The 22,604-nt window shown below is 53.0% G+C and overlaps 1 protein-coding gene across 4 annotated transcripts in view; it reads left to right on the forward strand.

Moving 5' to 3' along the window:
- Scn5a (sodium voltage-gated channel alpha subunit 5) overlaps positions 1-22,604 on the forward strand; it is a 96,186-nt gene that overhangs the window by 17,867 nt on the left and 55,715 nt on the right. For 2 of the 4 annotated variants that reach the window (XM_045136518.1, XM_045136520.1), the window contains exons 5-12: positions 2,140-2,231; positions 6,348-6,578; positions 8,039-8,102; positions 11,455-11,596; positions 13,184-13,381; positions 14,457-14,636; positions 15,239-15,604; positions 22,119-22,251. In XM_045136518.1, the coding sequence (XP_044992453.1) occupies positions 2,140-2,231; positions 6,348-6,578; positions 8,039-8,102; positions 11,455-11,596; positions 13,184-13,381; positions 14,457-14,636; positions 15,239-15,604; positions 22,119-22,251 (1,406 nt within the window). Of the gene's footprint in view, positions 1-2,139; positions 2,232-2,368; positions 2,461-6,347; positions 6,579-8,038; positions 8,103-11,454; positions 11,597-13,183; positions 13,382-14,456; positions 14,637-15,238; positions 15,605-22,118; positions 22,252-22,604 lie in introns of all 4 variants that reach the window. The other 2 variants (XM_045136519.1, XM_045136521.1) reach the window with 1 other exon arrangement.

Below are 22,604 nucleotides of genomic sequence, written 5' to 3' on the forward strand. Positions count from 1 at the left end.
CATCTAACTGCTGCCTTGGGAACTGCGAGCTTGAATTACTTTGGGGATTGAAATACAATCCACACCACAGGAAAGGTCCGGGGTTAGCCAGTGAAAGCAGAGCAGGAATGGGGCTGGAGAGATGGCTCAGCACTTAAGGTGCTTGCCTACAGAGCCTAACGACCCAGGTTCAATTCCCCAGTACCCACAGAAAGCCAGGTGCACAAGGCGGTGTGTACATCTAGAATTTGTTTGCAGGGGCTAGAGGCCCTGGCATACCCATTCTTTCTCATATTCTGTCTCTCTCCCTCTCTCTGCTTACAAATAGATAAATAAAAATATTTTTAAAAGACAAAAAAAAAAGGGGGCTGGAGAGATGGCTTATTGGTTGAGGCACTTGCCTGCAAAGCCAGAGGACCCAGTTTCGATTCCCTAGCACCCATGTAAGCCAGATGCACAAGGTGGCGCATGTGTCTGGAGTTGGTTCGCAGCAGCTGGAGGCTCTGGCACGTTCATATTCTCTCTCTCTCTCCCTCTCTAATAAATTTTTTAAAAGATAAAAGAAAAGCAGGAATGATCTGAGAGCAAGACAGGAATAGGCACATCCATGCAGCTCCATGAAGCTGGACAGGCCTCACAGGTGGATGAGGAAAATGATGTCAGCTCAGTGGCAGAGCTGGGCTAGTGACCCTACTGACCCCTTGAGTCCCTTGAGAGCAGCTGAGTTCTGACTACAGACACCCCTTGCCCACAAAGGAATTCAGAAGCCCTGAGTGGCGTGGAAGGCTGTGCCGGAGCAGGCTGCTTGGCAGAGCAAGCAGGCTTGACTCTAACCCGATGTTGCAGTGCAGGTGGCCCGGCCTGACATCAGCCAGACACCCGGGCCAGACACACTTGGTTAAACATCAGACATCCTAAGTTTGATGTCCTTTTTAAACACCAGAAACCTTCGGTTAAATGTCAGGCACCCTGGATGCGAAGCCTTTGGTTAAATATCACGGGTCATTTGCCACTGTCCCAATGGCCTTGGTCACATACTGCCCATTCTCCTCTCACTATCTTTGTGGTCACGTGGCCCACGCACTGCGTGCCCTCAGACTCTGCTTAAGCAGGTCCCTGCCTCTCAGAGATTGGCGTCTCCCTGTGCCCATGGACACCAGAGGTGGAAGGCTGTCCAAGTTCAAAACGAGAGTCCCACAGCCAGTCAGCCACGCTAAGCATCGCTGATATCCGTTATAGGACAGAGCGCAGGAAGTCCACATGCTTCCTGAACTCACTTCTGCAGAGATGCATGGCCATCCCTAGACGATACCAAGGGGCCGAGATGAGCCTATGTGCGGGCTTGCAAGGAAGGGCTGACATCGCACTGAGGACCTTCATTGTGTCTCTTCCTCAGTGGCCATTCACACGACGTTCCTTCTCTCTTCCCATGCCTCCATCTTGAGGCTGTTTTTCTCAGGCCACCTCCACCCCATGACATCATGGTTTCCTGATTAGCCTCCACCCAGAGAGGTCTTTGGTTGGAAGGTACAAATGGGTGCCCTTCCTCCACGAACCCAGATGCTCCTCTACTGTGAGCTAGCGTCAGCCAAACACACGCTCGGGACAGACAACAGAAGAGACAAAGAATCCCACCAGCCCCCAATGTCTCCTCCTGGACAGGCATTTCTCTCTTCACACCTTGCCGTGTACTTTTGTGTCTCAGACCCCAGGGTAGCTGGCTCTCAGTGCTGATCGTCCTTAGGATCGGTGTACAGAGAGCTGTCAGGAGCTTGTCATGTGGACATCCTTACAGCTCCCAGACCAGAGTCTCATGTCAGGAGGGCTTGATGGGAAGGAAAAAACACAATTGGCTGGTCATGGTGGCACACACCTTAAATCTCAGCCCTCGGGAGAAAGGCAGAGGTAGGAGGGTCGTAGTGAGTTCGAGGCCACCCTGATAGTACAGAGTGAATTCCAGGTCAGCCTGGGCTAGAACGAGATACCACCTTTGAAAGAGTAGAGAAAAAAAAAAGAAGAAGAAGAAGAAAAAGAAAAGGATGACCTGAGCTACCCTCTGTACCTCATTTCATGGGATAGGGTGAAGGGAGAGGGGCTGGCCTGGAGGGCGGACTGGGGTTCTGCGTTGTAACCCCCGGTAACTGTGGTTTGATTCTACAGGTATGTATCTGAGAATATAAAGCTAGGCAATTTGTCGGCTCTTCGAACTTTCAGAGTCCTGAGAGCTCTAAAAACTATTTCAGTTATCCCAGGTAAGATGCCCAGGTCCGCCTCTCAGATCTACTACAAGTGACTTTCTCTCTGTCTCCCCGACCCTCTCCTCCTCTGACCGTGTGTCTCCTCTTGGCGTGTTGTCACTTGTCTCGTGTGTGAATTTCCCCTGTTACAGATACACCACTGAATTTGTGGACCTTGGCAATGTCTCAGCCTTACGCACCTTCCGAGTCCTCCGGGCCCTGAAAACTATATCAGTCATTTCAGGTGAAAAACCAGGTTGAACGCCAAGGTTTACAGGGACGCATCTGGGTCTTTCCAGTCACCTGGGAGCCAAGGCGACCCTCAGGAAGGTCCTTCAAATGTGCCTGTCACCAGAGTACCTTTCCCCAGAGTCAGGCAGTGTGGAAAGATCTGTGCCCAGGGAATCTCTGAACGGGCTCAGGCTATCCACCTCCGCCAAGCCCACTCTCAGATGCCAGGGCACAGAGCACCCCTCACAGAAGGGCCATATTGAGCCTCTGTTTCCTCCCACAATACTGAGCTGCCTTTCCACACCAAACTCAGCTGCATTCCTAGCCAAAAGCTAGGCATTGCTTTAGCTGCAAGTGTCGTTTTCTGATGAAGAAACAAACAAAAAGACAGAGTTTGAGGGAAGCCCACATGCACAAAAAAAAAAAAAGGAAAACTCACTGTCTTTTGTGACTAAGTGCTGAGCCCTGGCCTCGTGACCTCTCCAGTGGCCACATACCCAGAGCTGAGCCCCACCTCGTGAGATGACGGGCACTCTGTGGACAGGCAGGCACCCTCCGGCCTTGGCGTCTACCAACCTTCGCTGCATGGCGCGGTAGAGATTTAGCGAGCCGTGCATGGTAGCCTGGGGGAGGAAATCCTCCTTGACAGATGTTGGCAATTGTACCCGGGAAACCAAAGCCCAGACTGCCTCGCGAGTGACCAATTCCATTTGTCCATCCAGGAAAGCTCCCAGAATCCTTTGTGATGACTTCTGAGTCCAGTTGAGCACAGTGTTGGTGCTGAAGATGAGAGACCCCTTTCCCTGTGGGAAGCGCTCTCCCAGCCTTTATTCCTTCTCCCTGCATTAGAGGGAGGCCAAACTCCTTGATTTGAGGAACTTGTTCCGGACGGGTAGTACTCAAAGCTGCTTCCAGAAGCTTCCTCAGCATATATATGGCCCTCAGAGCTGGACACCCTTAAGAAGGTGGCTAGAGATAAGGCCTGCCTTTGCTCTGGAGAGATGTCAAAACTGAAGGACTGATGATTCCCTGGGATGTCAGGACCCCTGCTCTGTACTCCTATAAGAAATTTCAGAGTCAAGAGCTAATGATCTTGTAAGAGTAGCCCCCCCAACACATACACACAACTGTTTTCTGTTCCTACTAAGCTTAGAACGTCCCTCCTAGCCTCTGAACCCACCCAGGGTGTGCCTGGGTGCCACAGCTCCTACTTGCACTAGTGTCCCCGACTCCTGCCATGAGTCATTAACTGATGACAGTCACCCCTCAGCCACTCCCATTCAGATAGTCATCACCAGCCAGAGCTGGTGCCCAGGTTTGTAATCCCAGTTACTGAGGAGTTTGGAGCAGGAGGATTGAACGTTCAAGGCCTGCCTGGACTACAGTGAGTTCAAGGTCAGTGTGCCTTTGTCTCAAAATTTAAAAAAAAAGTCAAAAGCTGAGAATGTAGATTAGTTCTTGCTCAGGACGTACAGTACCCTGGGTTCTATCCCCAGCATGCACCACACAGAGAGAGAAAAAGAGAGGAGAGACATCGCCAAGCCTTGGAACACACACATAAGCCCAGAAGCTTCGTGGTGTGTCCTCCAGGGTCCTGGGAACAGCCTCAGAGGCACACACACTCCCCCAGGATTGCTAAATACACTGACCATGGCCATTATGAACAGATATATTTAGATTGTTCCAGAAGGATTCATGAAGGAAGACAGTCCTAAAGCATGAGGAGAAAGACAAAATCCCATGAGGTCTCCCCAAACAGCAGAGAGAAGGCCTCAAACATGACTCTCAGGATGGTGAAAAAGCTCCCTGGACGGAGAGCTCCCAGGGCCAAGTTCTAAAGAGCCTCTGGACCTCAGTTTCCTTTTCCATAACACGGGAGTGAAGCCAGAGCCATTGGGTTCCTAGAGTCCTGTGACTTGGCTGGAACCATTTTTCTGGCAGAAGTGAAATCTGTTGTCATTGTTGGAAAGGGGCCGAGGGGGTGACGGACCTGCGCCACCATTTCTGCAGAACTGCCTCCCTGGCCTTGCACGGGATGCTTTGAGTTAAAAGATGCTTTAGCCTAAGACCACAGAGGCCGGGGTGGGTTTCTAGGTTGAGAGAACTAGTTCCAAAGTCCCGCATGATATGTCACAGTCTCCAAGCTTGGGGGTTAGGGTTACCATCTATGTGTTCCCCGGGAGGTCACTGACGCTCTGGACTACGAAGAGCTCGTGGATCCCACCCCCATATCACACTCATCCTCTGCCAGGCCCATCCCCTGCCCGGCAGTTGCCAACATGTGCCAAGACGGTTTCCACAGAGTGTCTGAGCCCTGGGCGGGCAGCAGCGATGACGGCACCACGGGGGAGCTGGCCTCTCTCGTGTCTGCCCATCGCTGTCTCCCTGTTGCTGGGCGCGGGCACAAGTAGGCTCAGGTGCTCCTAACACATTAGCAGGCTGGACAATGGATGGACGGAGCTTAACCTGAGATCTGGCCGCTTGGGGTGGGGGTGGGGGGCTGGGCCCTGCTGCGGGCAGGGGACCCGCTGCTCCTTACGCTCTGCTCGGATGGTAGCTAAGGGTCAGATGGACCACGTCTACGTGTGCTTTTCTGTCACTCCGCTGTGTGGGGCTGGCTTTTGCAGGGAGCTGGGGCTGTTTAACTAACAGAACACAGCCTGTCAGTCAGCTTCGGGGAACGTGAAGGGACAAGGAGGGTCTCAGAGGGTCAGGCCAAATGAGGGAGGATGCAGTGGAGGCGAACACAGTCTCTCTCCCGAAACCTCCAAAGGTGGATCAAACCAGAGCAGAGCCCTTCGACTTCACCCAGCCCTGTTGGACCTTCTCCCATAGCCTCCCCCCTCCCCCAGACACACACACACACACACACACACACACACACACACACACTCAGCCCAGCCTAACCCCAGCCCTGGGTTTCCTGGTTCTTCTCATATTACCGAAAGTCCCTCTATCACTAGAGACAATTGGCATCAGGAAACCATCCCCCCCACCGCACCAGGAACAGTTGCGTCTCCCTTTCTCTGGATCAAGCTGAGACCCCTAGAATGGGATCTGGAACTCTCAAGGTTTTTTTTTTTAATGGGCTGTGCTCAAAGGCCTGGTGTGCCTTGGGACCAGCCAGAGAGTGGGAAATGCATGTTTCTTCAAGGAAATAGCGCTTTTCCCACTTGCTCATATGTTTGGCTGATGGAGAAGAGCGTTCCAGGCGCCCTTTGAAAACACAAGGGGGCACAGCCCCGTTGGTAGAGAGCAGACCTAGCAGGCAGGAAGCCCCGAATTCCATCCCCAGCAGTTTATAAACCAGGCATGGTGGCCCGTGCCTGTAATCCCAGCACTTGGGAAGTTGAGGCAAGAGGATCAAAAGCTTGAGGTGATCCTTATTTATATAACAAGTTCAAGACCAATGTGGGATCCATGAAACCTTGTCTCCAAGACAAAACCAAAAAATAAAAAAAAAAGTTGGAGGGGGGTTGGGGGGAGATGGCTCAGCAGTGGTTAAAGGGCATTAACTCTGTTAGCCCAGGTTTAATTCCCCAGCCACCCATATAAAGCCAGATGGGCATTCGTTTGAAGTGGCAAGAAACCTTAGTGCACCCACTCACACACAATCCTGTGCAAATAAATAAAAGTCGATTTTAAAAAATGAAAAAAATAAAAAATAAAAAAGGCCAGGATGAGCGCCTCCTCTGAGCCGTCAGGAATGGATCTGAGCTGGAGAAAGGCAAGCTTTGCTCATAAAGAACCAGCAAGCCTCCCACACTCCATCCCTGCCTCACCGTTGCCCTCCCTGGCCCAGCATAGAGCTCGGGGAGAGCCCAGTGCCTTCCTGAAGAAGGAAGACGCGGGCAGCAGGGTGTCTTGCCGGTGACCGCACGCCCCATCTCACCTTCCCAGGACTGAAGACCATCGTGGGGGCCCTGATCCAGTCCGTGAAGAAGCTGGCTGACGTAATGGTCCTCACGGTCTTCTGCCTGAGCGTCTTTGCCCTCATCGGCTTGCAGCTCTTCATGGGTAACCTGAGGCACAAGTGTGTGCGTAACTTCACCGAGCTCAATGGCACCAATGGCTCGGTGGAAGCCAACGGTCTGGTCTGGAACTCGCTGGACCTCTACCTCAATGACCCAGGTATGCACTGAACTCTGTGACCCAGGAAGGGCTCTGAGAGACCATCAAGACTGGGTATCTCCCACCCAGACTTCACTGGAGGGCAGACAGGCCTCTTCCATGCAACCATACCCATCTCACAGCAGCGCACCTCAGCTGATGGACAGAAGCTGAGCAGGCTTAGGACCTTCCCTCATGAGGGTGCCCTCCCCTCAGGTTAGCTGGAGAGACAGTGATGGATGTAATTAGATGGTTTAGAAGGGGGCTGATCTCAGGGGTCTGGGACTGGAGGGGCGACCAGCCTGTCCACAGAAGACTATCATCTTACCAGAAGAGCAGGGCAGAGAGCCTGGGTGAGACTCGAGTGTCGCTCCCACGCTTGCCGCCGGGGTTCCCGGTCACTGTCCCCTGCTTGGACACCGGTTCACTGCACGTGTCCCATAGAACTCTGCAAGAGTTTTGTGACCAGCTCTGAATGGCGTGGCCGTGTGCATTCCAGTCCTCTGTGGTTCGTCCTTCGATCCTCTAGGCCTCTGGGCTAGCACCTCTTTTGATGAGTCCCATCAATATAGCTCAAAGGTAGATGTTGGGACGAGGCCAGATGCCAGGCCACACAGAGCGAGAGTTAGAGCCTCTTACCTAGAGCAGCACTCCTCTGGAAAATAGAAACAGACAGAAGATCAATCAGTAATGTGCTTATGGCGCAGCTGTGGCCTCGTGGAAATGAATGATTCTAAAACTTGAGCGTGCACTGGTCACCCGGAAGATTCTGGAAAACACAGACTGCAGGCCATACCTACCCTGCTTCTGAGTCAGGTGTGACCAACATTTGGGAAGCAACATTCCCAACCACTTCCCGAATGCCGTAGGTTGAGGACCACGCTTCGAGAGTTACTGCCTAAGACGAAGGCTGGTCACGGCGAGTGGCAGGGACTTAGAGCATCCCCAGAGAAGAGGCAACAGGTGTTCTCCATCTTACCTGGTCCAGGCCCAGCTGCATATGGACGGACCACCGTGTTGCCATGGTGACCAGCAGGCGTCTCTTCCCCCAGTGTATGCGATGGCAGTAGCAGTAGCCAAGACCGCACAGCAGTCCAGAGGCCGGGCTGGAAGTGTGCCCAGACCCTCACGTCCTGGCTCAGGGCCTCTCTTGGCCCTGGCCAGCCCCCTGAGAGTCTTGAGGCAGGACATGGGAAGCTGCCTGTGGGGACATCTGAGTCCTGCCCAGAGCTTCCTGTGTCCTCTGAGAGTTGTGAGCGGGACTGTGGGAGGAATGTCTGGAAAGAGCAATAGAATAGCCAGGGAAGCAGCCCCAGAGGCCTGAGGCCTGGTCAGGCAGAAAGTAAGGGTCAAGGTATAGGATAATAATAATAACAATAATAATAATAATAATAACTCTGTTCTTCCCCAAAACCTAATGCCAGGTGGGGACCTGGAGGCTGGTCCCGTGCACCTCTCACCATCCGATGTTTGTCTTGCAGACAATTACCTGCTTAAGAATGGTACCTCCGACGTGCTACTGTGTGGAAACAGCTCAGATGCTGGGTAAGTGGAACGTCTCCCAGTGGCCTCGATGCTCCCTCCGCTACTGCTGACACCCTAGCCCTAGGACAGTCTTGTTTCCCTTGTCTTCCAGCTTCCCTCACCTGCCCATGCCCCTGCCCCACAGGGGACAACGGATAAAGAAAGATCAACTATTAGCCTTTAATCCCAGCCCTGGGGAGGCAGAGGTAGGAGGATCGCTGTGAGTTTGAGGCCGCCCTGAGACTACATAGTGAATTCCAGGTCAGCCTAGGCTAGAGCGAGACCCTACCTCAAAAAAAATAAATAAGAGGACTGGGGAGATGGCTCAGTGGCTAAAGGCGCTTGTTTGCAAAGCCCCCTGGCCTGGGGTCAATTCCCCAGTACCCACATAAAGCCAGATGCAGGATGACGTGCATGCAGCGGAAGTTTATTTGTAGCAGTAAGAAGCCCTGATGTGCCCATTCCTCCTCCCTCCCTACTTCCTTCTCTCTCTTTCTCTCATTAAGAAAAAAAGAAAGAAAAAAAAAAACCTAAATGTGGATGCACACTTGTAATCCCAGCACTGGGAAGGTGGAGACAGGAAAATCTCTGGGTTCACTGGCCCGCCGGTCTAGCCTTCTTAGAAAGTTCTAGGCCAGTGAGAGACCCTGGCAGCTCCCGAGGAACAACACCCTGGTATTGTCCTCTCGCCCTCGTAAACGCACGCGTGCACGTTTGAATGGACACCTGCGTGCACACCAGCACACAGATGTCCAAAGGCCAGCCAGGGCCTGGAGGGAAGGGAAGGCTCTGTGGATAAAAGCACTTTCTTCATCTGCGTGACGATCTGAGACAAACCCCTATAATCCCAGCCTTCCACGGTGAGCTGGGAGGCAGAGACGGGAGACTCCCAGAAGGCTGTAGACCAGCCTGTCTGGCGTACACAGAGACCCGCCTCAAACAAGGCCAAAGACTAGAACCAGCACCCGAGGTTGGCCTCTGGCCTCCACACGTGTACTGTGGTACGCATGCGCCTGCATTCACACACACGGCCACACACACAAGCGACTTTTTAACAAGCGCAGGGGGGTTGGAGAGACGGCTTAGCAGCTAAGGCACTTGTCGACAAAACTAGAGGACCCAGGTTCAATTTGCCAGTAACCACTTAAAGCCAGGCGCACAAGGTGGTGCATGTGGCGCATGTGTCTAGCATCTATTTTTCTATTTATTTGGGTGAGAGAGCAAAAGAGGCAGAGAGAGGGAGAGAGAGAGAGAGAGAAAGAATGGGTATGCCAGGGCATCCAACCACTGCAAATGAACTCCAGACACATGTGCCCCCTTATGCATCTGGCGCACATGGGCCCTGGGAAATTGAACCTGGGTCCTTTGACTTTGCAGGCAAGCGCCTTAACTGCTAAGCCATCTCTCCAGCCCACATCTAGCATTTATTTGCAGTGGCTAGAGGCCCTGGTGTACCCATTCTCTATCTACCCCTCTCTTTCTCTCTCTCTAAAACAAAATAAAATTTAGAAAAAAATGAATGAGCAGGTCTGGTAGCCCAGGTAGGAGGATCGCCATGAGTTCAGGGCCAACCAGGGACTACAGAGTGAGTTCCAGGTTAGCCTGGGCTAGAGTGAGACCATACCTCAAAAAAAATTTTTTTCTTAATTAAAAAAAAAAAAAGAAAGGTCAGAGATCTATAGGGAGGGCCAAGGGTCACCCAGGGCACCCTGCAGGCCCCTGTCACCCCAACCCTGCTGGCACCCATTCACTCCCTCCCTGCCAGTCTATCTCTTGGGGGGTGATGGAGGCCCCATACTGAGCCACTAAACCCTCCATAAGGTCCAGCAAGGCCAGGAGCCTGAGCCTGACATAACTCGTCTCCATGTGCGATTTCCAGGGCCTGGGGCAGAGTGAGGGCACCTGCAAGCTTGCCTGGCGGAGAAGTGTTCCACAAAGTTCTAACCTGTATTTCTTTTTTATTTTTATTTATTTATTTGAGAGCGACAGACACAGAGAGAAAGGCAGAGAGCGAGAGAGAGAGAGAATGCGCACACCAGGGCCTCTAGCCACTGCAAACAAACTCCAGATGCATGTACCACCTTGTGCATCTGGCTTAAGTGGGTCCTGGGGAATCAAGCCTCGAATTGGGGTCTTAGGCTTCACAGGCAAGCGCTTAACTGCTAAGCCATCTCTCCAGCCCTCTAACCCATATTTCTGAATGTAAGGTTCTGGATCTCATGCTTGCTGCCTCTTTCCTGTCGCTAGAGAGATTGTTTGGAAGGTTTTGGGCATTAGCAAGGCACAGAAGCCCCTGGCTGTACCCAACCCCCTTGCTAAGTACCCTGATCCACGAGCAGGCACACGCACACACACACGCACGCACACACCCTCTCCAGGAAAGAAGCTGCCTTCTCCAGCTCGCTGCTCTGTGACTCGACCTCACTGAACCAAACGCCTGCATGTGGTGCCCGGAAGCAGAGGAGCTCTTCTCCAGCCACCGCCCACCCAGCCCAGGGCCTCCAGGGCCCTTCGCCCCGCCTCTGCCCTGGACTCAGCTAAGCCTGGCTGCTTGCCCTCTCCCTCCCGGGGTCCCCCACTGTGCTCAAGTTAACATTATTAACACACCGCAGAGGGACAAGAGCCAGAGCTTTGTGCTTACTCGGTGGAGCGAAGCCCTTCAGACAGTGGCTGGGAAGGGCGTGTTGTGTGGACAAATAGGAACTGCATGTAGACCTTGGAGAATCCAAGTAGGTATAGGAAAAAGGAAGATGGTGCCCTGCGTGGCTGTGATGAACCGAGCAGGAAAAAAACTCATGGAGGGCTGGAGAGATGGCTTAGCAGTTAAGCGCTTGCCTGTGAAGCCTAAGGACCCCGGTTCAAGGCTCGGTTCCCCAGGTCCCACGTTAGCCAGATGCATAAGGGGACACATGCGTCTGGAGTTCGTTTGCAGAGGCTGGAAGCCCTGGCGCACCCATTCTCTCTCTCTCCCTCTATCTGTCTTTCTCTTTGTGTCTGTCACTCTCAAATAAATAAATAAATAAATAAATAAATAAATAAATAAATAAATAAATAACTTATGGAGACAGAACCCTGTAATCTGGTAGTAGGCGAGCTAAGGTCAAAATAACGGAGCAAGCTGGGCGTGGTGGCACACGCCTTTAATCCCAGCACTCGGGAGGCAGGGGTAGGAGGATCGCCGTGAGTTCGAGGCCACCCTGAGACTACGTAGTGAATTCCAGGTCAGCCTGGGCTAGAGTGAGACCCTACCTCGACAAACCAAAAAAAAAAAAAAAAAACAGGCTTGTGCAGCGCTGCCTGGAAGACCAGCGAGGGTCTTGGGGGCAGAGAACACCCCTACGTCACTAGACACTGTGTGTGTGTCTGGCGACAGGACGTGTCCCGAGGGCTACCGGTGCCTGAAAGCTGGCGAGAACCCTGACCACGGCTACACCAGCTTCGACTCCTTCGCCTGGGCCTTCCTGGCCCTCTTCCGCCTGATGACGCAGGACTGCTGGGAGCGCCTCTACCAGCAGGTGAGGGCTGCGCCGGACGGGCGCGCATTCCAGGCTGCACGAGTGACGCGTCCCCAGCAGCTTCCCGCTGGTGAGAGCTGTGGGACAGGGGACAAGGGCCCTTTCATGTGCAGGTTCATTGAGCAAAGGAACTTTCCGCGGGGCTGGGGAGACGGCTCAGAACACCTGCCACACGAGGCTAAGGACCTGAGTTCAGATTCCAGGCACCCACGCAAATGTCATAAGAAGGTGGTAACCTGCGCAAAGCAGCTAGAGACAGGGTATTCCCGGGGCAAGCCGGCCAGCTAGACGAGTCGAAACAGTGGGCTCTGAGCTCAAGCGAGAGATCCTGTGTTGCAATTATTTTCTCATGGCTGAGACAAAACACCTGGCCAGAAGCCGCTGATGGAACGGGAGGGTTGGTTTCATTTGTAGCTTCAAAGGGAAGTTGTGTCCTGGCAGGGAAAGCATGGCCGAGCAGGCCTCCGAGCTGTCACATCTTGTCACGGCAGCAGACGGAACAGTCAGAGCGACCTCGCACTGGCAAGTGGCTGGGCTGTAAAGTCCCAAGGCCCACCTCCAGTCACACACCGCCTCCAGCAGGGCTCCGCCCCCCAACGGCTCCGCCAGCTGGGGACTGAGTAGGAGGCTTTCATCGCAAACACCGAGGCTCTGGGGGACATTTTACATTCGAACCACCAAGCCACGTCTCAGTAAACATGGTGGAGATAGATCAAGGCAGACACCTGGCATCAGCCTCTAATCCCCACACACACAAGCACACATGTGCATAAGCACCCACACACATGGACATGATACAGACTGTACATGTATAAGAAGAGAAAAACTTAAAAAATTAAAGTAAAACAAACATTCAGTCGAGCATGGTGGTGCACACCTTTAATCCCAGCACTGGGGAGGCAGAGGTGGGAGGATCACCATCAGTTCGAGGCCACCCTGAGACTCCATAGTGAATTCCAGGTCAGCCTGGGCTAGAGCAAGGCCCTACCTTGAAAAAAAAAAAAAAACGGGGGGCTGGAGAGATGACTTAGTGGTTAAGGCATTTGCCTGCAAAGACAAAAGATCCGGGTTCAAATCCCCAGGACCCACGTTAGCCAGATGCACAAGGTGGCACACGCATCTGGAGTTCATTTGCACTGGCTGGAGGCCCTGGCGTGCCCATTCTCTCCCTCCCTCCCTCCCTCCCTCCCTCCCTCCCTCCCTCCCTCCCTCCCTCCCTTTCTCCCTCTCTGCCTCTTTCTCTCAAATAAATAAATAAACAATATTTTAAAAAAAAAAAGAAAGAAAGTTTACTTGGCAAGTCCTCATCCCGTATTCAGGTTACTCTCTACCCTGAATAAATATTCCTCCCCTCAGACAAGGGAGTGTGCTGCGTGAGGGAACACCCCCCATGAGATGGGACACCCGCGTCCCGTAGGTAGGACACTCTTGTAGTTAGCACACCGACCTATGTATAGGGGCCGTGTGCTTCCCTGGCCTTCAGGCTTTGTGCTGTTGAACCCGTGGTACAGCCGGACGGGTGGTTTGGGGAAACCATATGCTGGAAGGGGCCTCCACGAGGATGACCTCTGCCCCTCGCTCCTTCAGACCCTGCGGTCGGCGGGCAAGATCTACATGATCTTCTTCATGCTCGTCATCTTCCTGGGCTCCTTCTACCTGGTCAACCTGATCCTGGCTGTGGTGGCCATGGCCTACGAGGAGCAGAACCAAGCCACCATCGCTGAGACAGAGGAGAAGGAGAAGCGCTTCCAGGAGGCCATGGAGATGCTCAAGAAGGAGCACGAGGTGGGTGTCACCAGTACAAAGGAGGAGCCTCCTAGAGCAGGCCCTCTCCCGACTGTGGGTGCCTGGAGGTGTGGTGCATGCTGGGTAACACCAGTGTTGGGGAGACTACTGGGTAAAAGTCAGTGCTTATTCGGATGAAAGGTCGAGTGACCTATGAGTAAGGAGCTTCTGGGTAAACATTTAGAACCTTCTGGGTAAGCACACTTGGGAGGCAGAGGTAGGAGGATCGCAGTGAGTTTGAGTCTAGCCTGAGACTACATAGTGAATTGCAGGTCAGCCTGGGCTAGAGGGAGACTCTACCTCAAAAAACCTTTAAAAAAAAAAACCACCAAGGAACCTCTGGGTAAAGGTAGAACCTCTGAGGCCGCTGCTGTGTCAGATGAGGCTTGTGTGTGGTGCATGCTGGGTAAAGCTGTTCCCTCTGTGGTGGTCATTTTGTTTTCCAAGTGAAGGTGGCATGTGCTGGGGACAGGTGGTAGCTTCTAGGTCAAGGTGGCCTCTGTGAGCACAGCACGTGCTGGGTGAAAGAAAACCTTGTGTTCATAGTCCAGGGATTCCTTGATGGGGTAGTGAGGAGAGTCCAAGGCTGGAGACCTGAGCCAGCTTAGAAAGTAAGCCCCGGCCACGCTGCCCCCGCATCGCACAGTCGCCTGTGTGGAGCTGGCGGAGGCTGGGACGAAGCCGGTGACAAGAAACCAGATTCGAGGTATCTGCTTGCTCTTTTCTCTCTGTCCCAGGCCGCCTCCTCCAACCCTCTCCTGGCCAGCTGAACCTTCCAGAAGATCTTCTTCCCTTTCATTCTTCTACTTCCTCTGCTCACAAACACTCCTCCCCTCTGACATGGCCCACACTCCTTTTCTTCCAAGGCACTCACTCTTCCATATTTTTGGATCCTTCTCAAAACACTGTGGGTTTGCCTCAGATGACCTCCACAACGTTCCCTTTCTGGGTCAACTGTGCAAGTCAGCTTATTGATGCGACAAAACCAAACCCTTAGAGTCTCAGGGCTTGCTTAAGCCCGAGGCTACACAGAGTATCTCAGTGAACAGACATCCCTTCCTCCACTCTTTTCCAGGCCCTCACCATCAGAGGTGTGGATACTGTGTCACGTAGCTCCTTGGAGATGTCCCCTTTGGCCCCAGTAACCAACTACCAGAGAAGAAGCAAGAGGAGAAAACGACTGTCTTCGGGGACAGAGGACGGCGGGGATGACAGGTTTCCCAAATCTGACTCAGAAGACGGGCCCAGAGCATTGGTAATCCTCCCTGTGGCTCTGATCATTCATTTCCGGGCAGGTGTGGCCTCCAAAGCCCATCAGGCTAGACATTTGGCACATGGTCCCCAAAAGTCCTCTCCAAGAAGGCTTCCTTGAGCCAGCCCCTCCCCACCCTCCCGGTTCCCAACATCATCCTGGGCACAGGGGCAGGATAGGTGTGGGTGTTATGACGCCCCCCAACCAGGGGGCGAGTCCTCTAGCATTGGGGCTGGGGGGCAACCTATGGTGTGGATGGGTGGGAGCCCCAGAATATACCCACGCGAGTGTGCGTCAGGGCCAAGTTTCCCAGGCCAGTCCGTAGCACCAGCTCCCCACCCCGCACCCAGTCCCTGCCCCACCTTCAGGCCCAAAGCAGCTTCGGGGTCAGAGGCACAGATGCGAAGTGGGCAGAGACCACCGCAGAGCCTCTCGCTCTCTCTTAGCACCCCCTCCCCCGCTTCAGTCCCCCCCGGTTCCCACGTAGCTGGCCAAGTCCCCGGTGCCCTGAGAAGCCGAGCAGGTCCACGGCCATGGGAGCGAGCGAGGCGGGCGCGCAGGCGGGGGCGCCCGGTGTGTGCCACCTTCCTTCCCTGTGCCCTCAGAGTCGGCTGGGCCTGGGCCAGGGGCTCAGCGGGACGTCTCTGAAGCCGCGCTCCAGCCGCGGGAGCGTCTTCGCCTTCCGACGGAGGGACCCGGGCTCCGAGGCCGACTTCGCCGACGACGAGAACAGCACAGCAGGAGACAGCGAGAGCCGCCGCACGCCGGCGCCCTGGGCCCTGCGCCGCCCCAGTGCGCACGGACAGCCCAGCCCCGGGACGCCGGCTTCTGGCCACGTCCTCAATGGCAAGAGAAACAGTAGCGTGGACTGCAACGGGGTGGTCTCCTTGCTGGGGACTGGTGACGCAGAGGCCACCTCTCCAGGGAGCCGCCTCCTCCGCCCCATGATGCTGGAGCGACCCCCAGACACGGTGAGCCCACCCTGCAGGCGCCAGCTCGGGTCTGTCTCCCAAACCGGGGATCCCCGGCCAGGCTCAAAGCTGCTCGCCACTGTGTGTCCCACGACCAGGGCATCTCTGCCCTCACTGAGCCTCCGTGCTAAAGGGCAGGCACACGGAACTCAGAGAAAAACGAGAAATGTGTGTGTAAACACATAGACTGCACTGGGAGATGGCTCAGTCAATAGTGCTTACCATGCATAAGGACCCCAGTTCAATCCCCAGAAACCAGGCTTAAAAAAAAAAAAAAAAAAAGGTCAGACACGATGGTGCGTACTAGTGATCAAGCACTGGGGAGCTGGAGACAGGCAGATCCCTCGTGCTCACTGGCCAGCCAGTCTAGAAGCTTCATGAGGGCCAGGCCAATGAGAAACCCTGTGTCAAAAAAGGTCTACAGGGGGCCGGGAGAGTGGTGGCGCGCATCTTTAATCCCAGCACTCACTCAGGAGGGAGAGGTAGGAGGATGGCTGTGGTTGGAGGCCACCCTGAGACTATATAGTGAATTCCAGGTCAGCCTGGGCTAGAGTGAAACAAAATACACACCCACCCCCCCACACACACACCTATGCAAAGTCCTGTAGCTCATAAATATATATTTACTAACTGGTAACTAGGTGTCAGGCCAAGTGCTAAGTGTTGAGGGTGGCAGGTGGGAAAAGAGGAAGGGTCCAGCCTACTTATTAGAAGGCGTCCACGCAACAAGAGGGAAGAGGAGGAATTGGCTGTCTCTGAAACGGGGGTAGTAGAACGGTTGGCACCCACGCTCTGGCAGCACCTGGGTTTGCACCCCCAGTCACAGCTTGCTGCGTGGGTGGCTGCTTGACTCCTTGGTGCCTCAAGTCTCTCATCAGTAAAGCGGGTGGAAAACGCCCATCTCCGGCCACCATGAGGTTTTCACTGGCTACCGCGTGTGAGGTAGTGAAGGTACACATGAGCACACTAGATTGTTGTGATGTCACGATGACACGCTGTCAACAGCCGTCTTCGGGGAATCACCACAGAGCAGAACAGCAGAGGGCCTGAGGAGCGTGGCTGGGCTCTTGTGCCCTGCGGTCTGTGTGGCTGGAACGAGAGCCAAGGAGACAGATGGAGCTAGTTTTAGAAAAGTGAGAATCGGGCTGCAGAGATGGCTTAGCAGTTAGGGCGCTTGCCTGTGAAGCCTAAGGACCCATGTTCAACTCTCCAAATCCCACCTTAGCCAAATGCACAAAGGTGAGGCAAGCGCAAGGTTGCACCTGCCCACTAGGTGGCGCAAGTGTCTGGAGTTAGATCGCAGTAGCTGAGGCTCTGGTGTGCCACTTCTCTCTCTCTCTCTTCTCTCTCCTCTCTCTCTCCTCTTCTCTCTCTCTTCTCTGCTTTCTCTCTCTTCTCTCTTCTTTTCTCTTCTCTTCTCTCTCTCTCTCTCCTCTCTCTCTGTCTCTAAAAAAGGAAAGAGAGAGCCAGGTGTGGTGGTGCACGCCTTTCATCCTAGCACTTGGGAGGCAGAGTGTTGCAGTCAGGTCCTTATTGCTGGTAGAAATCACCCAACCAAGAGCAGCTTGTGGGGAAAAAAGAGTTTTATTTTGGCTTACAGGTCGAGTAGGGAGCTCCGTGGTGGCAGGGAAAACGATGGCATGAGCAGAGGGTAGACATCACCCCCTGGCCCACATAAGCTGGGCAATAGCAACAGGAGAGTGTGCCAAACACTGGCGTGGGGAAACTGGCTACAGCACCCATAAGCCCACCCCCAACAATACACCGCCTCCAGGAGGTTTGAATTTCCAATTGCCATCAGCTGGGGAAACTAGCATCCAGGACACCTAAGTTTATGGGGGACACCTGAATCAAACCACCACCCACAGGTAGGAGGATCACTATAGGTTTGAGGCTAGCCTCAGCCTGAGACCTGAGACTACATAGTGAATTCAAGGTCAGCCTGGGCTAGAGTGAGACCCTACCTCGAAAAACCAAGAAAGAAAGAGAGAGAGAGAGAGAGAGAGAGAGAGAGAGAGAGAGAGAGGAGGGAAGGAGGGAGAGAGGAAGGGAAGAAAGAGAAAGAAAGAAATGTCAGAATCATGAAAGACCACTCAGAGACTTGGTCATTCGGTCAATCCAGTGACTGACACATTGACGATTGCCTAGATAGCCATGGTGTTTTTCTGACCCTATATGCCCCACCGCACACATGGCATCTGAACATCCCTACCAGGAAAAGGCTCACACCCGCAGGGGACACAGGAGGGTGACTTTCTCTGGACTGACAGGAGACTTGGTCAGGAAGGTGGAGGTGTGAGGTTGAAGACGGCTCACAGCCAGGTGACCGTGAGCTATCAGACTTTGTATAGGTTACTATCTTTGTGCCTCAATTTCCTCATCTGCACAGTGGAAATACAATTAAGATGTGTCTGCGGGTGGCAGGAACCATGAGAGATGGAACAGGTCAGGGCTTGTGGCACCCTCATCTACGATGGAGTTCTTGGTATCTGTTGTGGGTGAGCCAAGGCTCCTAAGGATGCTTTGCCAAGTGCATCCAGGTGCACCTCGAAGTCCTCTAGAGCAGAGTGTGAAGGGGAGACCCTTTGAGACCCATGAGAGCAGGGCAGAGCCATCTGGGTCCTTCTGAACCCATCACCTAAAGGGTGGGGTGTCTGGCTTCCAGGAACCCTGAGCCAGGCAGCCGAGCTCTGGGGCCTCAGCCAGGAGCACTAATAGAATTTCCTAATCCCATTAGGGAGAAAATCTTCTCATTGTGCCGCACATGTCGGGAGGAATCCAAGTTCACACACTTCATTACCAGGAGCCCTGACTTCACCCATTCTCACTTCTGCAGGGCCCATTTGTAACTTTAAAGGGATTAGCAGGCCAAGATGGGGTCATTTATAAGGTTAAAGGAATTAGCGACCAAGATGGAGACATTTGAAAAGTCAAGGAGATTAGCAGGCAGAGGCCCCTGGGAATGCTTTCCCTGCTGCCAGCACATGGTGGTCCCCGAGTCAGCGGGGAAGGGGGCGAAAAGTGGGGCTAGCAGGAAGCTACATCCAGGGTGTCTAAGTGGGGGCAGGGAGAAGATTTACTATGTCCCCCAAACTATGTGAGTACCTCCGCATGTTAGACGTTCACCTTCACGTCCTGTAACTTGCGCCTTCTGGGTCTCGAGTATTTATCCATCCACTCAATAATAGCATAGTACCAGCCGCTGTGCTTAGTGCCAGGCGACATGAAGGCTCCTGGGCGACATTACTGAACGGCAGACCTGACCTCTGCCCTTTTGGAGTCTATAGCAGGCAGGAAGCTGGCTGTGGAGTGGTGATGATAATGTTCAGGTCACCTGTGAGGACTTTCGTTCCTGCAGCAAAATACCTGAGCCAAACAACTCAAGGGGGAAGGAGGAGTCATGCCTGTCAGTGGTATAGCCACTGGAAAGTTGCATGACCCAGTAAATAACTCCCTAATCCAACCCAGCATTACAAGACAAAAGCAAACAAGTAAAAGGATGGGCTGGAGAGATGGCTCAGCAGTTAAGGCACATGCCTGCAAAGCCAAACAACCTGGGTTCAATTCCCCAGGACCCACATAAAGGCAGATGCACAAAGTGGCATATGCATCTGGAGTTCATTTACAGTGGCTGGAGGCCCTGGTGTGTCCATTTTCTCTCTCTCTCTGCATGCAAATAAATAAATAAAATATAGTTTTTAAAGACATGAAAGTAGAAAGGGGGAAGTTAGGAAGAGGAGGGGGAGAAGTGAGGATGAAGATGAGTATATACCTGTTAGAACACATTCTATGTATGTATGAAATGGTCAAAAGATAATAATTTTTTTTTCCCCAAGGTAGAGTCTCACTCTAGCCCAGGCTGACCTGGAATTCACTATGTAGTCTCAGGGTGGCCTCAAGCTCACAGCGATCCTACTACCTCTGCCTCCCAAGTGCTGGGATTAAAGGCCATCATGCCTGGCTTCAAAAGATATTTTTTTAATTTAATTTATTTATTTGAGAGCGACAGACAGACAGAGAAAGAGGCAGATAGAGAGAGAGAGAGAATGGGCACACCAGGGCCTCCAGCCACTGCAAACAAACTCCAGATGCGTGCACCCCCTTGTGCATCTGGCTAACGTGGGTCCTGGGGAATTGAGCCTCGAACCAGGGTCCTTAGGCTTCACAGGCAAGCACTTAACCACTAAGCCATCTCTCCAGCCCCAAAAGATAATTTTTAAACAATAAGGGCGGAATGTGATTGATTAAGCTAGCACACAGCTTGAGAGGCTTCTGTCCGTCACGGTAGGAACAGCGTGATGGCGCACAGCAGCTCGTGTCCCGGTGGCCAGGAAGGAGAGAGAGAGAGAGACTTTGCTGGGGGACCCCTCCTTCTTACCCCTTTTCTCCTATCCAAGCCCCAGCCTACGGGGTAGTGTAGCCCACCTTTGGGGAAGGGAGTCTTCTGCCCTTAATTATCCTCTGGAGAAGCTTGTGTAGATGCCCCCAGAAGTGTGCTTTGCTGATTGTTTAGGCATCTCAATCCAATCAAGTTGACAGTTAACACTGCTCATCACAGGGAGGTAGAGTAGCTCGGTGGTCAGCATTGCCTGGAGATAGCTGTTCAGGCAATTACGTGCAAAGCCTAAGGACCCAGAGTAAGACCCTACCTTGAGAAACCAAAGCAGAAAAACGTTTGGATATACTCTCAGTAAAAGGAGGAGGTAGGGTCCTTGAACGGAGGAGTGATGTTACATGGTTTGTGTTGTTTGAAGGGACACCCTTTCCATTATGTGGCGACGTGGAGAGGAGGTCAGCTTGCAGGACCTTGTAGAAATGTAGCAAAGAGGCAACAGTGTGAATATATCATCAGCTGTTGCAGTGCTGAGCAACAGACCTTCACCCTGGAAGGCAGTGGCTCACAAGAAGTTTTAGTTTTCATGCTCCTTACCTGTAACTTGACTAAGACTTGGCCAACCAGTGAGAGAACCTGTTTGTAAAAAGGACATCAATCAGGGCATGGTGGCACAAGCCGTTAGTCCCAGTACTGAGGAAGCTAAGGTAGAAGGATCATGGTCAGCCTAGGGTAGACTGAGACCCTACCTAGGGGGGAAAGAAAGGTGGACATCAGCTGCGTGTGGTGGCACATACCTTTTGTCCCAGAACTCAGGAGGCTGAGGTAAGAGGTTCGCTGTGAATTCAAAGCCAGCCTGAGACTAGAGTGAGTTCAAACCATCCTGGGCTCTTGTGAGACCCTTCCTCGAAAACAAGTAAGCAAAAAAGGGTATGTCACCTGAGGGGCAACACTCCTGACTGTCCTCTGTCCCCCACAAAGATGCACATGTCACCCTGTTGGTCAGTCAATTTGTCTTATGGTATTAGGAATAAATAGTGCTGTAGTGAACATCATTTCTGCATATTTTTGGTGTAATAGTATAATTATTTATGAAGTTAGATTACTAGACAAGGAGTTACAGGACCAATTTAAAATTTTCTTGGTACATACAGCCACACTGTCTCCACAAGACATGATCTCCCACCAGCCCCATCTAATCACAATGCTTTGTGCTTCTATTAACGTTATCCTAGAGTTTGTTAGATTATTTTTTAAAATGTGTTTTATTTGATTCATTTATTTGAGAGAGAGAAAGGAAGGAAGGAGCAAACAGAGAAAGAGAGAGAGAATGGGCACGCCAGGGCCTCCAGCCCTGCAAACAAACTACAGATGCATGTGCCTCCTTGTGCATGGCTTATATGGGTCCTGGGGAATCAAACCTGGGTCCTTTGGCTTTGCAGACAAGTGCCTTAACCACTAAGCAATCTCTCCAACCCTAGATTATTTCTTTTCCAGCTCTTTCATGCTCTTGACTCTAGGGAACTTGTGGTCAGCTAAGGTCCCCAGGTCATTTTTGCACATACTCATGCGTGTGACAGTATCTAGCACAATATGGTGTTATATGGTACATGTAGCTTCCTGACCACACTGCTGCTGAGAGGTGGTGACGCAAACAGAAGAAAGGGGATGTGCGGACCTGGACTTGTAGGCTGTGGGGGAGTTGGGCTCAGCATCTCCATTCCCAGTGTTCAAGACCTCCATTCCGGGGCTGAAGAGATAGCTCAGTGGGTAAAGCGCTTGTCTTGTAAGCATGTGGACCCGAGTTCAGATTCCCAGAACTCATGGACAATGCAGGACATGGGGGTACATGGTTAGCCCCAGCACTAGGGAGACCGAGGGAGACTGATCCCTGGGGCTTGGTGCCCAGCCAGTCTAGCCTAATTGGTGAGTTCCTGGCCAATGAGAGTGCCTGCCTCAGAAAGAAACAAAAAGAAGGACAGTGCCTGAGGAATGACACCCAAGGCCATCCTCTGGCTTCCTCTGGCCTCTACATGCACACGTGCACACTCACACACAGGACCACACCTCCATCTTGTCCCCTGTGACCTCCCCAGCCTGGGCCAGCCACCCCAGGCCCAGCAGACTAAGGGTGGGGCCAGGACCCCTCCGGGCTGATGCATCTTTCCTGGCTGCACGTAGACCACACCGTCGGAGGAGCCCGGTGGGCCCCAGATGCTGACCCCGCAGGTTCCATGCGCGGATGGCTTCGAGGAGCCAGGAGCTCGGCAGCGGGCACTCAGCGCCGTCAGTGTCCTCACCAGTGCCCTGGAAGGTCAGTGTCCTTGGCATTGTCCAAACCTCACCAACTCTCCCATCGCCTCACCTCCATCCTAGGCTCTGGGGCGCCACCGGCCCGTTGTGGTGACTGGGGACTCCGCAGTAGCCATTTCTGCCCTTGACGGCTCTTGGTTCTCTTCCTTGCTTTTGGCCATTCCTTTCCTAGGCGTTCCTGCATCTGGCCCGGCTGAGGCCCTTCTCTGTCTCGTCCCTCTTCTCTCAAGCATAGTGTCTTTTTAGAACCACCCAAGCCCATGCATGTCTTTTCTGCTATAGCCTCTTCCCAGCCATTCATATGAACGCAGACTGTGGCAGAAATCCCACTACAAATAGCCCCACATCCATGCC

Source organism: Jaculus jaculus, chromosome 17, assembly GCF_020740685.1.
Source record: "Jaculus jaculus isolate mJacJac1 chromosome 17, mJacJac1.mat.Y.cur, whole genome shotgun sequence".
Classification (NCBI taxonomy): domain Eukaryota; kingdom Metazoa; phylum Chordata; class Mammalia; order Rodentia; family Dipodidae; genus Jaculus; species Jaculus jaculus.